This window comes from Nilaparvata lugens, chromosome 4, assembly GCF_014356525.2.
Source record: "Nilaparvata lugens isolate BPH chromosome 4, ASM1435652v1, whole genome shotgun sequence".
NCBI lineage: Eukaryota > Metazoa > Arthropoda > Insecta > Hemiptera > Delphacidae > Nilaparvata > Nilaparvata lugens.
The window spans coordinates 63,859,058-63,877,970 of NC_052507.1; the positions used below are offsets into that span (position 1 = coordinate 63,859,058).

Here is an 18,913-nt window from a genome sequence, read left to right on the forward strand (position 1 = left end):
GTTCTAGTTATTCTGTTCTCTTTCGTTATCATAGTTCTTTCCCCCCCCCCCCCTTATATAAAGGCACAGCCTGCTTACAGTGCTTATTTCAGTCATGGACTCTGTAAGTCCAGAACTTATAGATCCTGTGCTCGGAAACCGGCCTTAAATCATGTAACATAGTTTACGAAATAATTAAACATGTTCATTAAGAAGCGTTTCGGTGGGGCCAGATCGTTAATTGTTGTCGAGTTATTGTAGACCCCGAAACACATAAACAAGGGATTTCAAAAACCCCCATAGAAAAAATCACAAAGGTTCAAATCGGGAGGTCGGGCTGGCCACTCCATATCGCTCCTAATTGAGATGAGGCGTCCTGGAAAGTGCTCCATCAATTGAAGTCATGTTCAGAAAGTTCCTACTCAATTGCCATCTTGTATGGATGGAAATGAAGATCATCATGAGGAATTCGTCTCACAGAACGATCGGAAAGTCCAAGAGCAGACGCATGTTTGCGCGCAGAACGCTGTGGTGATCGCAACATTGAAACTCCTGCTGCATCAATTTTCTCATGTGACCTAATGGGCCGAGGGACCCCAGTTCATCGTCTTGTCACACTTGCAGTTTGTATGAACGTAGTGACCCACCTAAGTAATGACAGAGACAAGCAATATAGGGTTCATATTGGGGCTTCATATCAAACCTAGCAATTTGATCTTGTCTCATTTGATTTTGCTCTTGCCTAATTTGTTTTAAAAACTCTATAAGATTAAAATCATTCCTAGCTCCTACCATACTTGTTTTATTTGATATTTCTACTACTTATGCTTATCGTTTATCTATGGTAATGATTTCCGGTCCGGGACAGTATCCAAAAGAGGTTTAATTGAAGCGATTTCGAAATGCAGGCTGGGTTGTGATGTCATAACATCCACTCGAAAAATAAGTCTCAACGGCAAATGGACGCTTCTCATTGTTCCAATGCATGATGGCGTCTGAACATGTCGGGAAGAAAACTTTATGATCTGACCTCTGTAACGACACCAAATTTTGTTCTACTACGACATCAGCTGATTGAATGGCGTTCACTTTAAAAATGGAAGTTTTGCTGCCGCACTCGGTATAGTACATTTGTGATTGTCGATAAATGAAAAATATGTCCCTCGAGCATACTTCGGTGTGTATTGTATTATCTGTTTTATTGAATTATTTGAACAAAATTTGTAAATTTTCAGTCGGAGGAGAGTAAAATTGTCGAAATGCTTCCAAAAAAGGAGTTGACATTGGATTGGAGCGTGGGAAATGAGGGCGTGGCTAATGCTAGTTCTGATGATGATAGCTCTGACGATGAGTGTTGGATCACTTTCATGTAAGTTTTCATTTTAAAATTTTAAATTAAATCCAAAAATTATTTTGGATCACTTTCACGTAAGTTTTCAGCTACAAATTAAAAATTAAATCATTAAAAACTCTATGGCTCGGTTGTACAAAAGCTCGTTAAATTTCAGCGGCTAACAAATGCCACAAGAAACAATCGGAAAAGCCTTCTCTGATTGGTTCTCGTGGCATTTAATCCCAGACTTTTGTGCAGCCGGGCAACAGACAAGTTTTTGTAATTTTTGGTTTTGGGAAACGTCGCTTGCTTTCAAAACTCCATCGTAGAACAATTCTTAACTTGAAATGATTATATAGTTTAAGTAATTCAGTTTCAATTGATTGAGAAAACATCTGATTGAGTGATTTATTGAAGGGGGATTTCCACAAACCAGTATCAGTGATGATATTATAACCATGACTTCTAATGTATATTTACACTCAGCTCGGCCGAGCGAGTAATTTGAAATTACCTTGAGGCAGAAAAACTATTACGACTGTTTAATAAGATTGTTTTATTCTATGATTGAGGTTAATCATGAATGAACTGAACTTTACCAGATGATTTTATGTTTGTTTCATTCTATGCTTGAGGGAATGCGACTAGGTGCCACCCCGACTACTTGACACCCCGTCAACCTGTCTCCTTTTAAACCCGGTTTTGAGGACACACGTTGTCGTGAGCCGTCCCGTCTACTGGTCTCCTTTTTGAGGAGGTGATAACTTTTCGGGGGGACACTCTGACGCGAGGGTGCGAGGTGTCAAGTTGTCGTTTATGGTCATGACAAGTTGGCACCTTTGGTCCAGTAGGTGACAAGTAGTCGGGGTGACAACTAGACCAGGCACGGCCCTAGGGACTTTGCCGCCTTGGGCGAAATCGGCAAACGCCGCCCCCCCCCCCCCACCACCAACCAGGTATCCCGTCTAATAATTGTTTAATCAGCTGTTCAAGTTAAAAATGACATTTTAACAAATATTTGGCAAATATAAATATTGAGGAATTAGTGCATGCAACGAATGCTCAAATAAAGGTATGGAGAGAACATTTTGAAACACAATTTTCAACTCTACAGCTCTTTCAAGGATAGTAAGAGGATTGAAACATTTTTTAAAAAAACACGTCTGCCTCCAATTTTTTCTTCTTTTCGGCCTTAATTTTTGAACGATTGATGAAAAAAAACCGTGCTGATTATAAGCTGACGGAGCATCAAATTATCTTCAATTTGATGTATATTTTCACTATTTTATGCATTTCCCTACGACTGTTGCAGCAGTTTTAGTGGTTTGTTCAACACACTTGTTTAATTAAGTAGAACTCGTCTGACCTTTGCATAGAAAAATTCCTTTTCCAGTTCTTCAAGATCTAGGGATTGATCTATTTTATGTTCGCTAGACCACTTAGACGTTCCTGGGACATTGTTGATCTTAGATATATGTCTTCATTAGCTTGAGTTTGGAAAAGCTACTCATAAAATTTTACTATTCACATTGAGTTTATTATTTATTTGCATTTAAAAATTTTCCCTTCCTTAAAATTTGCCGCCCCAAAAAATCTGCCGCCCTGTGCAGCCGCCCGGTCCGCCCACCCCTGGGGCCGGGCCTGAACTAGACGGCAATGTTATATTTTTACGAGGTTACAGGCTGTCGTCTACGGTCACGACAACCTATCACCTGGATTCCACACCACAAAAAATCACCATTCCAGCAAGCTCTTCATTTGAAAGTTGGAAAATGAAGCCAAACTGTCAAGTCTTATATGAAAAGGCATTAAGATTCCTAGTTTTGTATTTTCAACATTATGTATTTGTGAGTGAACCTTTTTAACCATGGTGCAATCAAGAACAAGTATAGGAATCGACTGGATGTTGAAAGATCCTCAAAATATTTGTCTAGCATTAGTGACAAGTTATTAGTAATCTTGAGTAATCAATAAACCCTAAAACTTTTCAATTATTCGGGCGAATATCTCCCGAACCGTGCGTTTGACGGGAAAATGTTACTGAGCTGAAAGTGCTTAGGCGGGATGCACACCGGAGAAACGCGTTTCATGAAAAAAGTTTCAGGAAACGTGAAACGAAAGTTGCTCGCAATCGACTGATAACATTAAGCAGGGAACGTTTCTTTTGTATGCATGCGCGAGTGAAACGGATTGCATGAAACAAGTTTCATGAAAGAGGGCTTCACGAAATGCGTTTCTCCGGTGTGCATCCCGCCTTAGAATTCAATTCTACATCATAACCAGCAATAAAAATGGCTTGAACCCCCTTCTCCACGCCGCGGGGGTGTAAGTTGTGCCAACTGGTATTCTGTAAGTGACAAGTAGTCAGGGTGACACCTTGACACCAGCGTGCAAGGTGTCAGGTTGTCTTGAACGGTGCTGACAAACTATCCCCTGCAGGTACAGGAGACAAGTAGTCGAGGTGATACTCTGACGTGTGTGCGAGGTGTCAGGTTGTCGTTTACGGTCATGACTAGTTGGCACCTCCGGTTCAGTAGGTGACAAGTAGTCGGGGTAACAACTTGACGGCAATGGTATATTTTTACGAAGGTACAGGTTGTCGTCTATGGCCAAATTGACCAGGTGTCAGGTAGTCGGGGTAACACCTAGACGGCGACCCAATTTATTGAACTGTACTTTACAATAAGATTTTTTTATTCTATGCTTGAGGTTATTTGTGATTGAACCAAACTTTACAATACGATGATTTTATGTTGAAGGCCAGGCGTGGACGATTCAAGCTCGTCGATCGCTGAGGAGTCGAAGAGTTCGGATAAAGAAGAGCAACCGTCGAACGGAGATGGTGGAAGAGAGACAGCGAATGAGAGAGAAAGAGAGCAAACAGATGAGACGACTACAACAACTAATGTCACACCTCTGCACTTCATGTATATCCAGATGGAGTTCTGCGAGAAAAGTACATTGAGGTGAGTTGAATAAGAGTATACTAAAAGAAAGATCTACTATTCAATGGTGCAGAGCACTCTCTTCTATGGAATCATCATTCATTATTTAACACCCAAATATATAAATAGCCACTGCATAGGGCCATCGAAAGAATATTAAAAACACTTTTTAATGGTGGTGAACTTCACTTGTTCGGCATTATGACGGTGAAAGCTTCAGCCAGGTTCACAGATTTGTCACGAAACTACTTTAAGAACGAATATAGAGAAATGAACTAAATAGAATACACATTGAGACAAAGAAGTTATAGAACCCAGAAATATAACAATGCCTATGGTAAAAGAGAGCTCCAGAATTCAGAATCCCATTTCTTTTAAATTCATTGCCATAAACCTAGCTCCGCAGTGCAGGCTGGATGCTTGTCTGACTCGGACTAGGCGCCGAGACAGCAAATAATAGCAGCGTTGGTGGGAATGCGAGCGGCCGCAGTAACATCTTCCACCCAGCAATGGTCGGGGTAGTTCCGCCTAGCGGACAGACGAAAGATCAATCCAGTCGGTTATTTGATCCCTCCAGTCAGGCTCAGCCAAGCAGTCGAGACAATAGAACAATGGAGTGGCAGTCTTATTCGCGTTCATCTGCAGTTTTCTTTCTCACGTTTATTTTTATTTTTGTGTTGCCTATAAACTCCAGTCACCAGTAAAAAGTTTCCAGAAACGTGGTGTACTACCATATTAATGACTTTTCATGATGAATTTCAATTATTTAAAAACATTGTTGACATTCTGAGCCTTCAGGCTAAACTTGGGGTCGCTGAGAACGAATCTGCAATCAGAATTTCTCTATCACGAAAAATAGCTAAAAAACCCAGCTGTTGATCTTCCGCCAACCGTTAACAGTCATCCTGCAATGCGGCCGAAACACTTCCAAGCCAGACACCCATCTCAAATGACAACAACGCCAAGCTGTGAGAAACCATCCTGCACTGCGGCGCTAGGTTTAGAGTTGACAATGTTGCAGAGTAAAAATGAGATTCAAGCAAAATTAAAGTGCACTGCATAAGAATAAATCATTTTTATTAGTTTCAGGAAGGAATATTATGCATTGTTGAGTTTAAAATTATTTTAATTTTACAATGAAGATGTATTATGATTTAAATAAATATTTGTGTCAGAGTGAATAACATTAGGTAATATACCAAAGTTATACAGTCGAACCTCTATAACGAACCTCCACTTAACGAAATCCTCTACACAACGAATTTTTACCTGGTCCCATGACATTTTAGAGTTTTTGCTGCTTACTTACCTCTATTTAACGAATTTTGGACCTCTCAACAACAAAGTTTTCTCTTAACTTCAACATACAAAGTGTAGTGTGTATAGAAAGCAGACGGTCATTTTCAAGGAATTCTTTAGTTTCAACAGAAAGGTTAATAGACTAAAAATAATGGCAATTCAGGTAGGAAGAAGATAGGGTGGTAACAGTGAATAGAGGGTAAAACACATGTCGGAAATTGAATTCCTAGAGCTTGTCATTATTGGGTGAACGACTGGACTTTCCCCCTTCTTGCTTTTGTCATACATTCACAATTCTTTGAACTGACTATGATGATGATGATGATGATGATAATGATGACTGTGACGAACCTGAGGAGAAGAATCCGTCAGATCAAGAAGTTCTAGAGGCTTTCAATATTATCAGGCAAGGATTAAAACAGAAAAATAGTGAACCAGACATGTCCGACTGTTTGAATAGATGTGAGTCGTTTATCGAACATGATGTTATATTCAAATGCAAAATTCAACCGATATTACTCACTTTTTCAAATATAAAACAAAAAAAATAGGAAATTTGAGTATTTATAGTGAAGTTATTAACAAAATAACCGTATTTTGCGTTCCATCTAATAGTAGTGTAAAAAGTTGAAAAATATTGCTAAAGAGTAAGTACTTTGATTAAGCTCTACTAATAGTACAAATCAAGCTTTCTAGAAATAAATTGGTGAGTTTACTTATTACATTCTACAAATATAAAAAAACATGTTTTTTCAACAGCATGAATTTTTAAATTTTTATATTAATATTGGCCTAATAGGTACCCTACCTACGTTCGCGAAATATGTTTTATGTACCATATTCATTTATTTATGAGTGTATGTGTGTCTGTGTACACGATATCTTATCTCCCAATTAACGGAAAGACTTGAAATTTGGAACTTAAGGCCCTTACACTATAAGGATCCGACACGAACATTTTCATCAAATGCAATTCAAGATGTCGGCTAAAATGGCGAAAATGTTGTCAAAAACAGGGGTTTTCGTGATTTTCTCGGAAACGGCTCCAACGATTTAGATCAAATTCATTCCTAGAAAAGTCATTGATAAGCTTTATCAACTGCCACAAGTCTCATATCTGTAAAAATTTTAGGAGCACTGCACCATCTATGCAAAGTTTGATTTTAGATTACCAATTATCAGGCTTTCGATACAATTTAAACAAAAAATTTCAAGTGGAAAAGATTGAGCATGAAAATCTGTACAATTAATGTCCAGTTACATTTTCACCTAAAATTAAAAATGAGCTGGAAATTTGAGAAAATGTGATTATTCAATTGCAAACTGTTGGCAACTGTTGATTCTATTAAATGATTCACTATGAAGAGATACCAGACCTCGTATGTCTCCAGCGTTATTATCCTGTCACCAGCTGGTTCAAATCTTTGTTTATAAGTAGACTTGAGATGCGCGTGAACACTAGCGTCAGGTGATCAATTTTCATAACGGCAAGGAAAGTTGTGTGAGTGCGTCACACCAGATTTTTTATGAAAATTATCCAACAATCAGTATTTACATTAATTTTATACCTCAATATGGATTTCCTATGTGCTTAGTTAGTTGTGCAGCGGTTTGTATCTTTTCATTACTTATTATTTGGAAAGTGCTTCTATTCTCCTCGAACATTTACTGTTAAAATTTTAGTATATAAATTTTCCAACTGCAAAATAAATAATGTACAAAAAATCAATTGATTCTGAACACCGAAGACAGCACAATTATTCGAAACAAAGCAATGTCTTTAGAGCATGACAGTCTTCAACCTGAGGTCGCACTGCTGGATGGTTACACAAAGAACAGTCATTTTGATTTTAGTCGGGGGGTTTAGAATAATGAAATTCATGGGCGGTTATGGAGCAGCACACACTATTGTCAACTATATAGCGACGACTGTTGGATGACGCGAAGATTATAACAGCTGATTTTTATTTCTGTGTGTGGCCAGCTCACAAATCTTCTCCCATAACGATTACATGTAAACTTTGAAGGACCGTAGGAAAGAGTCCTGAAGTCGGATTATAAATTTGATAGGCCATAAACCTGGTCCTGAACATAACAAACACAACTAAATAAAATCATTAATTCGGTGCACATATAAAAAAGTTATTGAACGTCAAATTTGAGGCTCGAATTTTATTTATATAGATTACCCATGTATATGGATATTATACAGTCGAACCTCTCTAAAACGAACCTCCACTTAACGAAATCCTCTACACAGCGAATTTTTCTCGGGGTAATCGACTTCGTTATACAGAGGTTCGACTGTATATTGTTATTTGTCGCTTACCGAGCAAAGTCTTTTTCTATTTTATATTTAAGTGCCATGTACAAAAGTATGTACTAAAAGTATTTAAGTATGGTGCCATGGACAAAACAGGAGAATCAGTTACAAGAAATTAAGAAATGTAATCTGGTCGCATAAGAAAACAGAACTGTTGTTATTGATTGTTTTATTGTATGTAATGGATTATTTATATTCATCCCTCAAATAGCTTACAGCTAGAAGGATACTATCGCACTATTGTAATATTCAAATAAATAGTGAGGTCCACGTTATAATAGCAGTATTTGATTAAGATTGGTGTTGCTATCCTTGTCTATCATTCGACAAAGCAGATAGCGTTATCCTTTTATATGTATAGTGAAGTCCACGTTATAATGGCAGTACTGATCAGCATTGGTGTTGCTATCCTTGTCTATCATTCGACAAAGCAGATAGCGCTATCCTTTTCTATGTATAGTGGGGTCCAAGTAATAATGGCAGTTTTTGATTGACATTGGTGTTGCTATCCTTGTCTATCATTCATTAGAGTGGAAGAACATAACCTTCTTTCTGGACGTTATAATAGCAGTGAAGAAAAACGTTGTCGATCCTTTGTCTTGTCAATGCCTTCTATAGACGGTAGCTGATACAGATTTATTGATGTAATATCAACGGTTCATTCCCGTTTAAAATAATCAATTATATTTTATTAAGCAAGAAATTATATTTTTTAATAATTTCATAATAAAATTAATATTAAGATGAAGTATTTTGTTAATTAATTATTAATTCTAAATTGTTAAAAGACGATCTGGCAACAAAGCAAAGCGAGAAAGAGTTAGCGCTATCCGCTTTGTTGAGTGATAGACAAGAATAGCAATACTTTTTGTGTAGTTGAGAAGTTGATATTGTGGTAATTATTCATATTAAATAAAAAGACTAAGAAATTGTCAAAAACCACAGATTTATTGATAGTTAGAAAGACCGGTTTCGGTTGTTACACCATTGTCAATCTCTGATAAACCCCGTTTATCAGAACTCTCTGTTTATCAGAGATTGACAATGGTGTAACAACCGAAACCGGTCTTTCAAACTATCAATAAATCTGTGGTTTTTTACAATTGTTTAGTATTTTTATTTAATATGAATAATTACCACAATATCAACTTTCTGTCTATGATAAACTCCGTTATCAGAACTCTATATTTATCAGAGATTGACAATGGTGTAACAACCGAAACCGGTCTTTCTAAGTATCAATAAATCTGTGGTTTTTGACAATTTTTAGTCTTTTTATTTGAAGGAAATACCATTGCTATTCAAACACTACCATTTTAACGTGTACCTCACTATAGTATATGGATCAATATTCGGGGGAGGAACAGTTTGGGCTTTGCCTGTTGGTCGTTTCCAACTATTTTAATTAATAATTGTGTATCTTGTAAGAATAATAAGAAATTTTTATTGTAACTAACTATTGTATGTAATTTTAATTTATATGTTTTCTGTAATAAATTAATTATTAAATTTATTTGTTGTAGGAACGCCATCGACGAAGGCCTCTATTTGGAGGAACCACGAGTCTGGCGCCTCTTGCGAGAAATAGTTGAAGGCCTGAGTCACATTCATGGCCAGGGCATAATTCACCGGGACTTGAAGCCGGTCAATATTTTCATCGACTGCGATGATCATGTCAAAATCGGTGATTTCGGTTTAGCCACTTCGAATATTTTCCACAGGTAAGTCATTATAGCCCAGTTTCTAAGACATTTATTAATACCGGGTGCGGCAGCAAAGCTTCCTTTTTTAAATTCAAATTCAAAATGACTTGTTATTGACAAAGTCATCAGGTAAACATATACATACATTATACATACATTTCACATACTCAAAACAGAGAAATACCATCACGGCCAACAATTTCTTCACATTTATATTTTTAATTGGCAATAATAATATTATAATAGACGTCAAATATTAAAATGAAATTTCAGCTTTCAACATCTCTTCAATCCAATAAAAAGCCCTATCTTTGAATAGTTTGGAAATTGCGTTCCTGAACGATCTAGAATTTTATCATGGATACTCTCTGGAAGTTTATTGGATAATTTTATACCGGTATATACATACATATTTTGCGTTTTGGAGAGTCGTACCCGCCCGGTATTTATTTGATTACGCTCTCTTGTAAAGTGCTGATGTACATCGCATCTTAGATCGAATTGCCTCAGATTATCTTTGATAAATGTCAGAGCTTGCAGCATAAATATACAGGGCAGAGTCAATGTGCCGTTTCTTTTAAAGAATGGCCTGCAGGAATCCATTCTACCAAGATTAAAAATTGTTTGCAGAGCTCTCTTCTGACACAAAAATACGTTACTGGCACCACTTGAATTGCCCCACAGAAGGGTGCCATACTGTAAATGAGAGTGGAAAGAGAAAAATATGCCATCAACGTTATACCAGCACTAGTACACAATTTCAACCTTTTCAATAAGAATATTACTCTGGATAGGCGACTGCAAAGAGTTTCAGTATGAGTACTCCAAGTGATTTTGGAATCAAGGTTAATCCCTAGTAGTTTTACTGATCTTTTCTCACAATTTCTACTCAAACCAAACAATATAGATTCTGTTTTGCTCTCGTTCACCATAAGCTTATTTGCAGAGAACCAAATATTGGCTCTGTTGGACATAGTAAAGTAAGTGAACGCCATTCAGTCAGCTGATGTCGTAGTAGAGCAAATTTGGTCTCGTTAGAGAGGTCAGATCTTAACGTTTCTCTTCGCGACATGTTCAGTCGCCATCATGCATTGGAACAATGAGAAGCATGCATTTGCCGTTGAGACTTATTTTTCGAGCGGATGTTCTGTGGTCACAACCCAGCGCGCATTTCGAAATCGCTTTAATTTTACCCCTTTGGATACTGTCCCGGACCGGAAATCAGTTGTTACTACGTTCAGACAAACTGCAAGTGCGACAAGACGAAGAACTAAAGTCCCTCGGTCCATTAGGCCGGTTACAGAGCTCGACCGACCGTCAGTGCGTGTGTACCATCCTGACCGTACGCATCGATGAATCAGTTTTACACATTCAGAGCTCGACCGACCGTCAGTGCGTATGCACCATCCTGACCATACATCACTTTTTCTGACTCACAAAATGGACGCCTTTACAGATTGTTATTGCAGCTTATTATCTTCGTAAACGAAAGATTAAAAGACGTAGATATCAAGTTCACCCGATGGTCGCCCAAAGAGCATTTCAAAGTGAATTTAGTACCATTATATACATCATTTCTTGGGGTGAAGATACATTTTTCAACTACCTCAGAATGTCCATCAGAAATTTTGATGAGTTATTTCGAGCTTGTATCACCATTGGGAATAAGTTACTAGCAGTCATTTTAAGCTACGGATCAAATAAATGTAGATAATATTAATAATATATGATTTTTTCAATAAAAAAATTTAGAAATGATTGAATAAATGTATAGAAAAACTCTGAATTCAAATATGACACTATTAATTGAATTCACTCATTATGCTATTCAGTTCAATATCAGCTGATTGTTGGGCAGAGGTGTCAGCACATTGGTTATGTTGCGATCGGGCTACTGATCAGTACAGCTCTGAAAGCTTCTATTTGTTTCAATAGCGCATCAGTCGACCGATGGAACGGATGCGCACGAGCTCGACCGATGGTCTTCGTACGCTGTATAAAACGCATGGTCCTGACCGTGCGCATGCGTGCCGTCAGTCCTGCTCTGTATGGATACATGGAATATCTATGGAAAAGACAAGCGCGACCGACGTACGCACTGACGGTCGGTCGAGCCCTGTAACCGGCCTTAGGTCACCTGAGAACATTGAGGCAGTGAGAGTATCAATGCGGCGATCACCAAATCGTTCTGCGTGCAAACATGCGTCTGCTCTTGGACTTTCCGATCGTTCTGTGAGACAAATTCTTCATGATGATCTTCATTTCCATCCATACAAGATGGAAATTGAGCAGGAACATTCTGAACGTGACTTCAATTGAGGGAGCACTTTCCGGGACGCCTCATCTCAATTAGGAGCGATTTGAAGTGGCCAGCCCGATCTCCCGATTTGAACCTTTGTGATTTTTTTCTATGGGGGTTTTTGAAATCCCTAGCTTATGTGAACCGTCCAAGGACCCTACAACATTTGAAAACCAATATCAGGGAAGAAATTGCTAACATAACGCCTGCAATGCTGGCAGGAGTCATGACAAACGCCAGAAATCTGTTTACTCAGTGTATGAAGAATGGGGGACGTCATCTACCTGATTTGATATTCAAAACTAATTGAAACAAAACTTTATGTGTCTACATTACAAAGAAATAAATACAAACTTTCTGATCCATACAAAGGGTTTTATTCACTTTCAAAAAAGGAAGTTCCGCTGCCGCACTCTGTAGAATAGACTATGGAACCTATGGATTTAATTCAGATTTTTCTGAGGCATTTATTAAATCAAATTGGGTATTAGACCTCTAGTTTAACGATAATATGGATTTAATGGTCCCCCCACCGCTTGACTGTGTCTTATGATGTGTTGAAAAATGGTCCTCGTACAATAATATTGAATGACCACTTCAATCACCTAGCACCAAAACTCCACAATTTACTTCCTGTACACATCAAGATAATAGAAAACTCAAGAAATTTTAAAATGCGCCGTTAAAAACTGTATAACAACAACTGGAAGACATAATATAGTAAACATAATTTCGAACAATATGTGAGCTGTCTCACCCAATGTATTTGCACCCCACTCTAAATTAAATGTATTACACTTGCTACACCTGCTCTAGAACATGGGTTTCCCATAGTTGGTGTGATGTACGCAAGACAACTCTACTCCCTAAGGAGGTTAATTTCCGAAAAAATGCAATTTATTTATATTTGTAGTAAAATCATATATTGTATTTTTGAATATTAGACTATGTACATTTTATTGATTAGATTGCTTATTTTTATATATTAATGGAAATAAAATGTATTATTGTTATTATACATTGAGGAAAGGATATATCACTTGAGGAAAGGATCAGTCCAAAAAAAAAAGTTTTAAGAGTCACATCTTGAATTGATGAAAAGGACCTCACAATGGTAAATTTTGTTCTCCACAGTGCCTTGAAGCCGGGTGGCGAGCAAGGTGGCCTCCTGGTGGGCCTTGCTACAAAATCCCCGGCCGTAAGTTCTTCAGCGCATGCGCAGATGGGCACAGCTCTGACGTCACACACGGGACAAGTGGGCACTGCGCTTTATGTGGCTCCCGAACTCAACACGTTTGGAGTCAAGGCGTCCTATGATCAGGTATGAGAACTTGCATACTCCCATAATTATTTACTAATCAATTAATTGAATTTAAAAATGATTTTTGTGTGTTTTGAATTGTTAATTGAGTGTGCAATTAAAGCATGTTTGAAGAATGTTGGTAGTGAGTTTGTAAACACTCTGTATAATGAACATAACATACATAAACATATGATAATTATTGTAACACCCAATTTTATGAGATCGTACAATAAATAAATGAGAGAGGCTAATGTAATTTAACTACAAGCGTTAGATGTAGGGGCAGGGCCAGCCGGCTGTTTGCCGAACCGTGTGTTCATCTCCATATGTACAATGCCCACCTACCTGCCGGACGGCGAACCAGCCGTAGAATCGGCGAAAAAGCCGGCCGGTGAAGTAGAGAATAGCCGGCTGATTTTCTCGCCGGGTCCGGTTTTTCGGCGGCCAGCTGAAGTGTGTCCTTCTCCATGCCTTTCTGTGTATTTTGCACTTCGCCCGACAAAAAAAAAACGGCCGGCAAAAAACCGTTCGTGTGTCCCCGGCCTCAAGTGACCTAACATAACCTAGCTACATTAGGACTGTTGTAAATAGTATATTTCGCACCTAGAGCAGAAAATGAGATTTTTCCAGCTCGAAATCGGTTTTTAAGTCCGAGACCGTAGGCCGAGGACTAGAAAAGATTGAGAGCTGGAAAAACATTTTTGCCCGTGGTGCGAACGATATTTTTCGCCACACTACAGGTATTGCTGACAAAATAAATAAAGAATACTCGTTAAGCTATCGTACCTATCTCTTGATTTTAGTGGTAGAAGATTTGCAGTCAGGATTTCAGATTCTTTTAAAATTTCACTTGGAATACCACAGTCATCTTCAAGCATTTTTGAAAATTCGGAATGCACTAATCAACAATAAATAATTGAATAAAACTGGTTGCGAAGCGAATTAGTTTGATTCGAAACTGGAACTGAAATCATGGCGACTTTAGCTGATGATGAAAGTGGACACTCGCCCGATCTAGCGGATGACTTATTAACTACTTCCATGAGCGGCTGGAAAGAGACAACTTTCTGGCCTAGACCGGAAAAGAAACCCTTTTCTGACGTCGTCTGCAAACAAGGTCTTTCAGATCTACGTAGGGACTGGAAAACAGCTGCTTTCTGTGCAGTGTGGCGAAAAATTAGAATTGGAACCGTTTTGGGTGTATAAGCTTGTGGTACTTTTCTGTAAGTTGTGTAATTTTGAATGATTAAATAAATAAGTAATTCATGGTTATACAGAGTGTTTCAAAAGTCACTTTACATCATTCATGAAAATGTAATGAAACAAGGTTGAGAGTTGATTTTGGTGTTGTTTTAGAGAAAAAAACGTCAAGTTTTTATTAGAATAGTGCCAAATTGCGTCATAGCATGAGCTAGCAATAGTTGAATAGTATTGATAATAGGACTCAAAATTGGGCAAAAATCATGAAGTTTTAAGCATAACCTATTTTTGGACTATTTCTATCTAAATTTGGGAAAGGAACAGTTTTGGGCTCTAAGCCTGTTGTTCCTCCCTCAATCATTCATAGTTGACAATGATATTGTATCTATCAATGTATAAATAAATAAATAATAGCATTAGAATTTTGATTTTAGTAATTCTTAAACGATATTTGTTATCGAAAACTGGTTTAATATTATTTAAGATAAACAATTTTAACTCCATTGAGTAGATTATTAATTTACTCACTCCAATTAAAGTGTAAGTTAGTCATGGATTGTAATAGTAGGCCCCAACTTGGGCTAGGCGCACACCAGTTAGTCAAGGCAAGACATAATCAGACACGTTTAGTCACAATTCTTCACATTGTTGCTTATGAAGACATGTCTAATTGCAATGACTAATCAGTGTGAGTTGCGTCATAAGCAAATATGTGAAGTATTGTGACTAAACGTTTCTGATCATGTGTTGTCTTGTCTTGACTAACTGGTGTGCGCCTAGCCTTACATTTTAGACCCGATTATTCCAGTTTCAATTATTTCTTTATTTTAAATTCAAATTTATTTTGTCAAATTTAAAACAATAAAATGTAGATTATGAATCATGAATCATAATAGACAAGCAAGATATACATAATAAGATTCCAATAACACATAAACTCTTAAATTAAAAATAATTTGTTTTCTATCTGACGAAGCCAGCGAAACCTAGGTTTGTTCATTTAGCTATACTCACAATAAGTACATCATTGAAATAATGATCAATTATAATCAATTTCAGCTTAATATCGTATTGTCTTTTTCACAGAAAGTGGATATCTACAGTCTTGGAGTGATTTTTTTCGAGATGTGCTATCATCCAGTTAGCACAGCTATGGAAAGACTGAAAATACTCACTGATCTGAGACAGCCGGACTGTATTTTCCCGTCAGATTTCTTGGAAGATAAGAAGCCTGAGCAAGCTCATGTAGTCAGGTACGGCTTTTATTGTTCTCATTATTTATTAGTCTTCAAATCAAATGATTTAGCCTTCACCATTAGACCAACTCTTGATTGATAATTATTATAAAATGAAAATCCAAATTAAATGCTGTAAATCACCCCGAAGACTTCTGCTACTGCAAATTTTGACAACAGGGTAAACAGCTATGATTGCTCTAAAGACTTGGGACTGTGAGTAAGTCATAAGCTGCGTACACATATACGCGCCTCCAACCCGCACCGAGCACGCTCCGCCCTCGTACCGCCCTCGTTCCTCCATCGCACCGCAGTCGCTCCGCCCCCGCTCTGCAGTCGCACCCATCATGAACGTTACGGAAGATGTTAGCTCTTCTCGCGTTCCCCCGGTCGATCCACTCTTGTTCCCCGGTCGATCATCAATCGCTCTGCTGGAGTGACGTTCGGTTGCGGAGCAGAGCGAAAGTCTGTACGCACCTTTAAGAATAACGGTCTGAGAAGCGTGGAGGCTTTTAAAGCATGATTGAAATAACACATTTTAATCTTTGTCACATCCACATTTACTAGATTTGTTCACATGACTGCAGTTTCGTGTTGAAATTAACAAATCTTCAACTGCACTCTTGTACTGAACTGTATTCTCAACTTGTCATAGAATTACAATCAAGTAGACAAAATCATAGAGAAACAATAACATTAGAAGATATCTCATGGCACAGGGCGTTTATGTCGCAACTTTTACTGTTATCTCAAGCAGATAGTCCACGTAGTTCTTTCCCATGAAGTTGTGTGTCTCTGGTAGTCTCTCATATTGACTCTCACCCGGCTAAAACAGTAAAAATCGACAGTAATCGGCTTGAGTTATCAGTAAAAGTTACGACATAAACGCCCTGTACCATGGAATATCTACTCACGCTATTGTTTCTCTATGACAAAATGCAGTGGAGTATGAATAAATGCATGAACATATCAGTGCTCAATCATAATTATCTCAATATAATATTAAATATGGAATAATAATGTAAATATTTTGCAAAATGTCAAATGTTAATACAAGTATGGTCTATTAATTTTGGCTCGACTAGCATAAGATAAAACTTGTCTTTTACAGTACAACCATAGAGAAAAAATAGCATAAGAAGATATCTCATGGTATAGGGCGTTTATGTTCCAAATTCCACTGTTAACTCAAGCCGATAGTCCTAGTAGTTATTTTTCGTGAAGCTATGTGAGGCTGGTAGTCTCTCATACTTTGACGTTCTCACACTTTCACCCAGCCAAAACAGTAATAATAGACAGTAGTCGACAGTAATCGGCTTGAATTAACAAAAATCTGCCTAAAATTTGAAACAAAACGACCTTTGTTATTTTTGGGGTATGGGATATTTTTTATAATCTCCATGGGACAGCTAAAGATGTGTTAGTTTCAACTCGAAGTGGTAGTCATGTGAACAAATGAATAAATGAGGATGTGACAAAGTATGAACTGTGTTTTTCAACTATGGAGAAATCCCACAATATTAATTCCTATAGTGTGGTCCACGTTATAATGGCAGTGGAGAAAGATAGGAGAACAACGTTGCCAAACCTCTGTCTTGTCAATGCCTTCTATAGACGGTAGCTGATACAGGTTTGTTGATGTAATATTAATTAATTGCTCATTCTCGTTTAAAATAATCAATTATATTTAATTGAGCAAGAAATTAAATTCTTCAATAATTTCATGATGAATTTTTATAACTAAGATGAAATATTTTGTTAATTAAGTATTAATTCTACGTTGTTAAAAGAAGATCTGGCAACAGGGCAAAGCGAGAATGAGATAGCGCTTTCTACTTTGTTGAATGATAGACAAGGATAGCAATACCATTGCTAATCCTATGGTTCAAATCCTATCTTGTGGGTAGAAGTCAGTGTGTGGAGATGACTAGAGAGGAAAATGGGCAAAAAATTGAATACAGATCAAATAATCTTAGAATAAAAACAGGTGTACCACAGGGTTCGATCCTCGGACCATTATTATTTATTTTATATGTTAACGATTTACCACAAATAATAACAAGTGGTAAGGTTTTGATGTATGCTGACGACACATCCTACATTTGTAGTGCAAAGGATGCAGAAAAATTAGAATTAGATACTTTTGTCAATGTACATGCCATAGCCCAATTCCTCAGTCAACATAACCTCAAAGTGAACGAAACTAAAACGCAGTTCTCGCAGTTCAAACATAGAAATAATTATAGAGATCTTGAAGAAATAAACGTTCAAATAAATGGAGTGAATGTTGAACAACCTCTGTCTGTGAAATTTCTAGGTGTCTTGCTGGACCAGAACTTGTCTTGGGATAACTATATTGATCATTTGTGCTGTAAAATATCATCTGGAGTGTTTGCACTAAGGCAGATTTCAAGATTAAGTACTGGTAACACTATCTTAACATGTACAGTATATCATGCCATCATAATGTCACATATTCGATATGCAATATTGGTTGGGGGGGCTTCAGTCTCAAAAATTTAGATAGAATCTTTAGAATGCAAAAGGGAGCTGTGAGAGCGATTAAAGGTCTTAAGCCATTAGAGTCCTGCAGAGAGTATTTTAAAGATCTAGGACTACTAACTGTGCCTGCACTGTACATTTTCGAAGTGATCATGTATATAAGAGATAAAAAATTTATAAGAAACTGTGACATACATAATTATGACACTAGAAATAAGAGTAAATTTTCTGCACAATACCACAGGACAGCTCAGTATGAAAATAAGCCTTCTTATATGGGTATGAAATTTATGAGTAAACTGCCGTCAGCTTTGAGAGAAAATGAGAATAAGGATATTTTCAAAAAGCTATTGAGAAAATATTCAGCAAACGGGGTTTACTACAGTATTCAAGAATTTATGGATGGAGAATGAGGATTTTGGGAGGATTAAATTGCAATGTACATTGTGGAATGTGATGTATAATAATATATGTTTATATGTATTCCTTTATTTTTTTGACAAATAGTCCTTGACGATTTCCTATACTCTTTAAAGAGTCTCCAGGGAGAAAATTTAATCAAATCAAACACTGCCATTATAACGTGGACCTCACTATATATAACAGGTTTTATCATTTTTAAACATGACTACTTCTATTTGATGTGGCAATTTCCAATACAATTAAATTCCATATTTTTTTATAGACCTATTGTATTGTATTTTATATATTTTGTACTTTTTATGTTTATTACTTGTTTGTATTTTTTAAAGGAAATACATTTATATTATTATTATATATTATTATTATTAT

At 37.1% G+C, this 18,913-nt stretch overlaps 1 protein-coding gene across 3 annotated transcripts in view; it reads left to right on the forward strand.

Annotated features, from left to right (window-relative positions):
• LOC111064227 (eIF-2-alpha kinase GCN2) overlaps positions 1 to 18,913 on the forward strand; it is a 61,176-nt gene that overhangs the window by 26,737 nt on the left and 15,526 nt on the right. For all 3 annotated transcript variants that reach the window (XM_039426163.1, XM_039426161.1, XM_039426162.1), the window contains 5 exons: positions 1,215 to 1,348; positions 4,072 to 4,278; positions 9,403 to 9,600; positions 13,016 to 13,202; positions 15,471 to 15,637. In XM_039426163.1, coding sequence (XP_039282097.1) covers positions 1,215 to 1,348; positions 4,072 to 4,278; positions 9,403 to 9,600; positions 13,016 to 13,202; positions 15,471 to 15,637 — 893 coding nt within the window. The remainder of the gene's footprint in view (positions 1 to 1,214; positions 1,349 to 4,071; positions 4,279 to 9,402; positions 9,601 to 13,015; positions 13,203 to 15,470; positions 15,638 to 18,913) is intronic.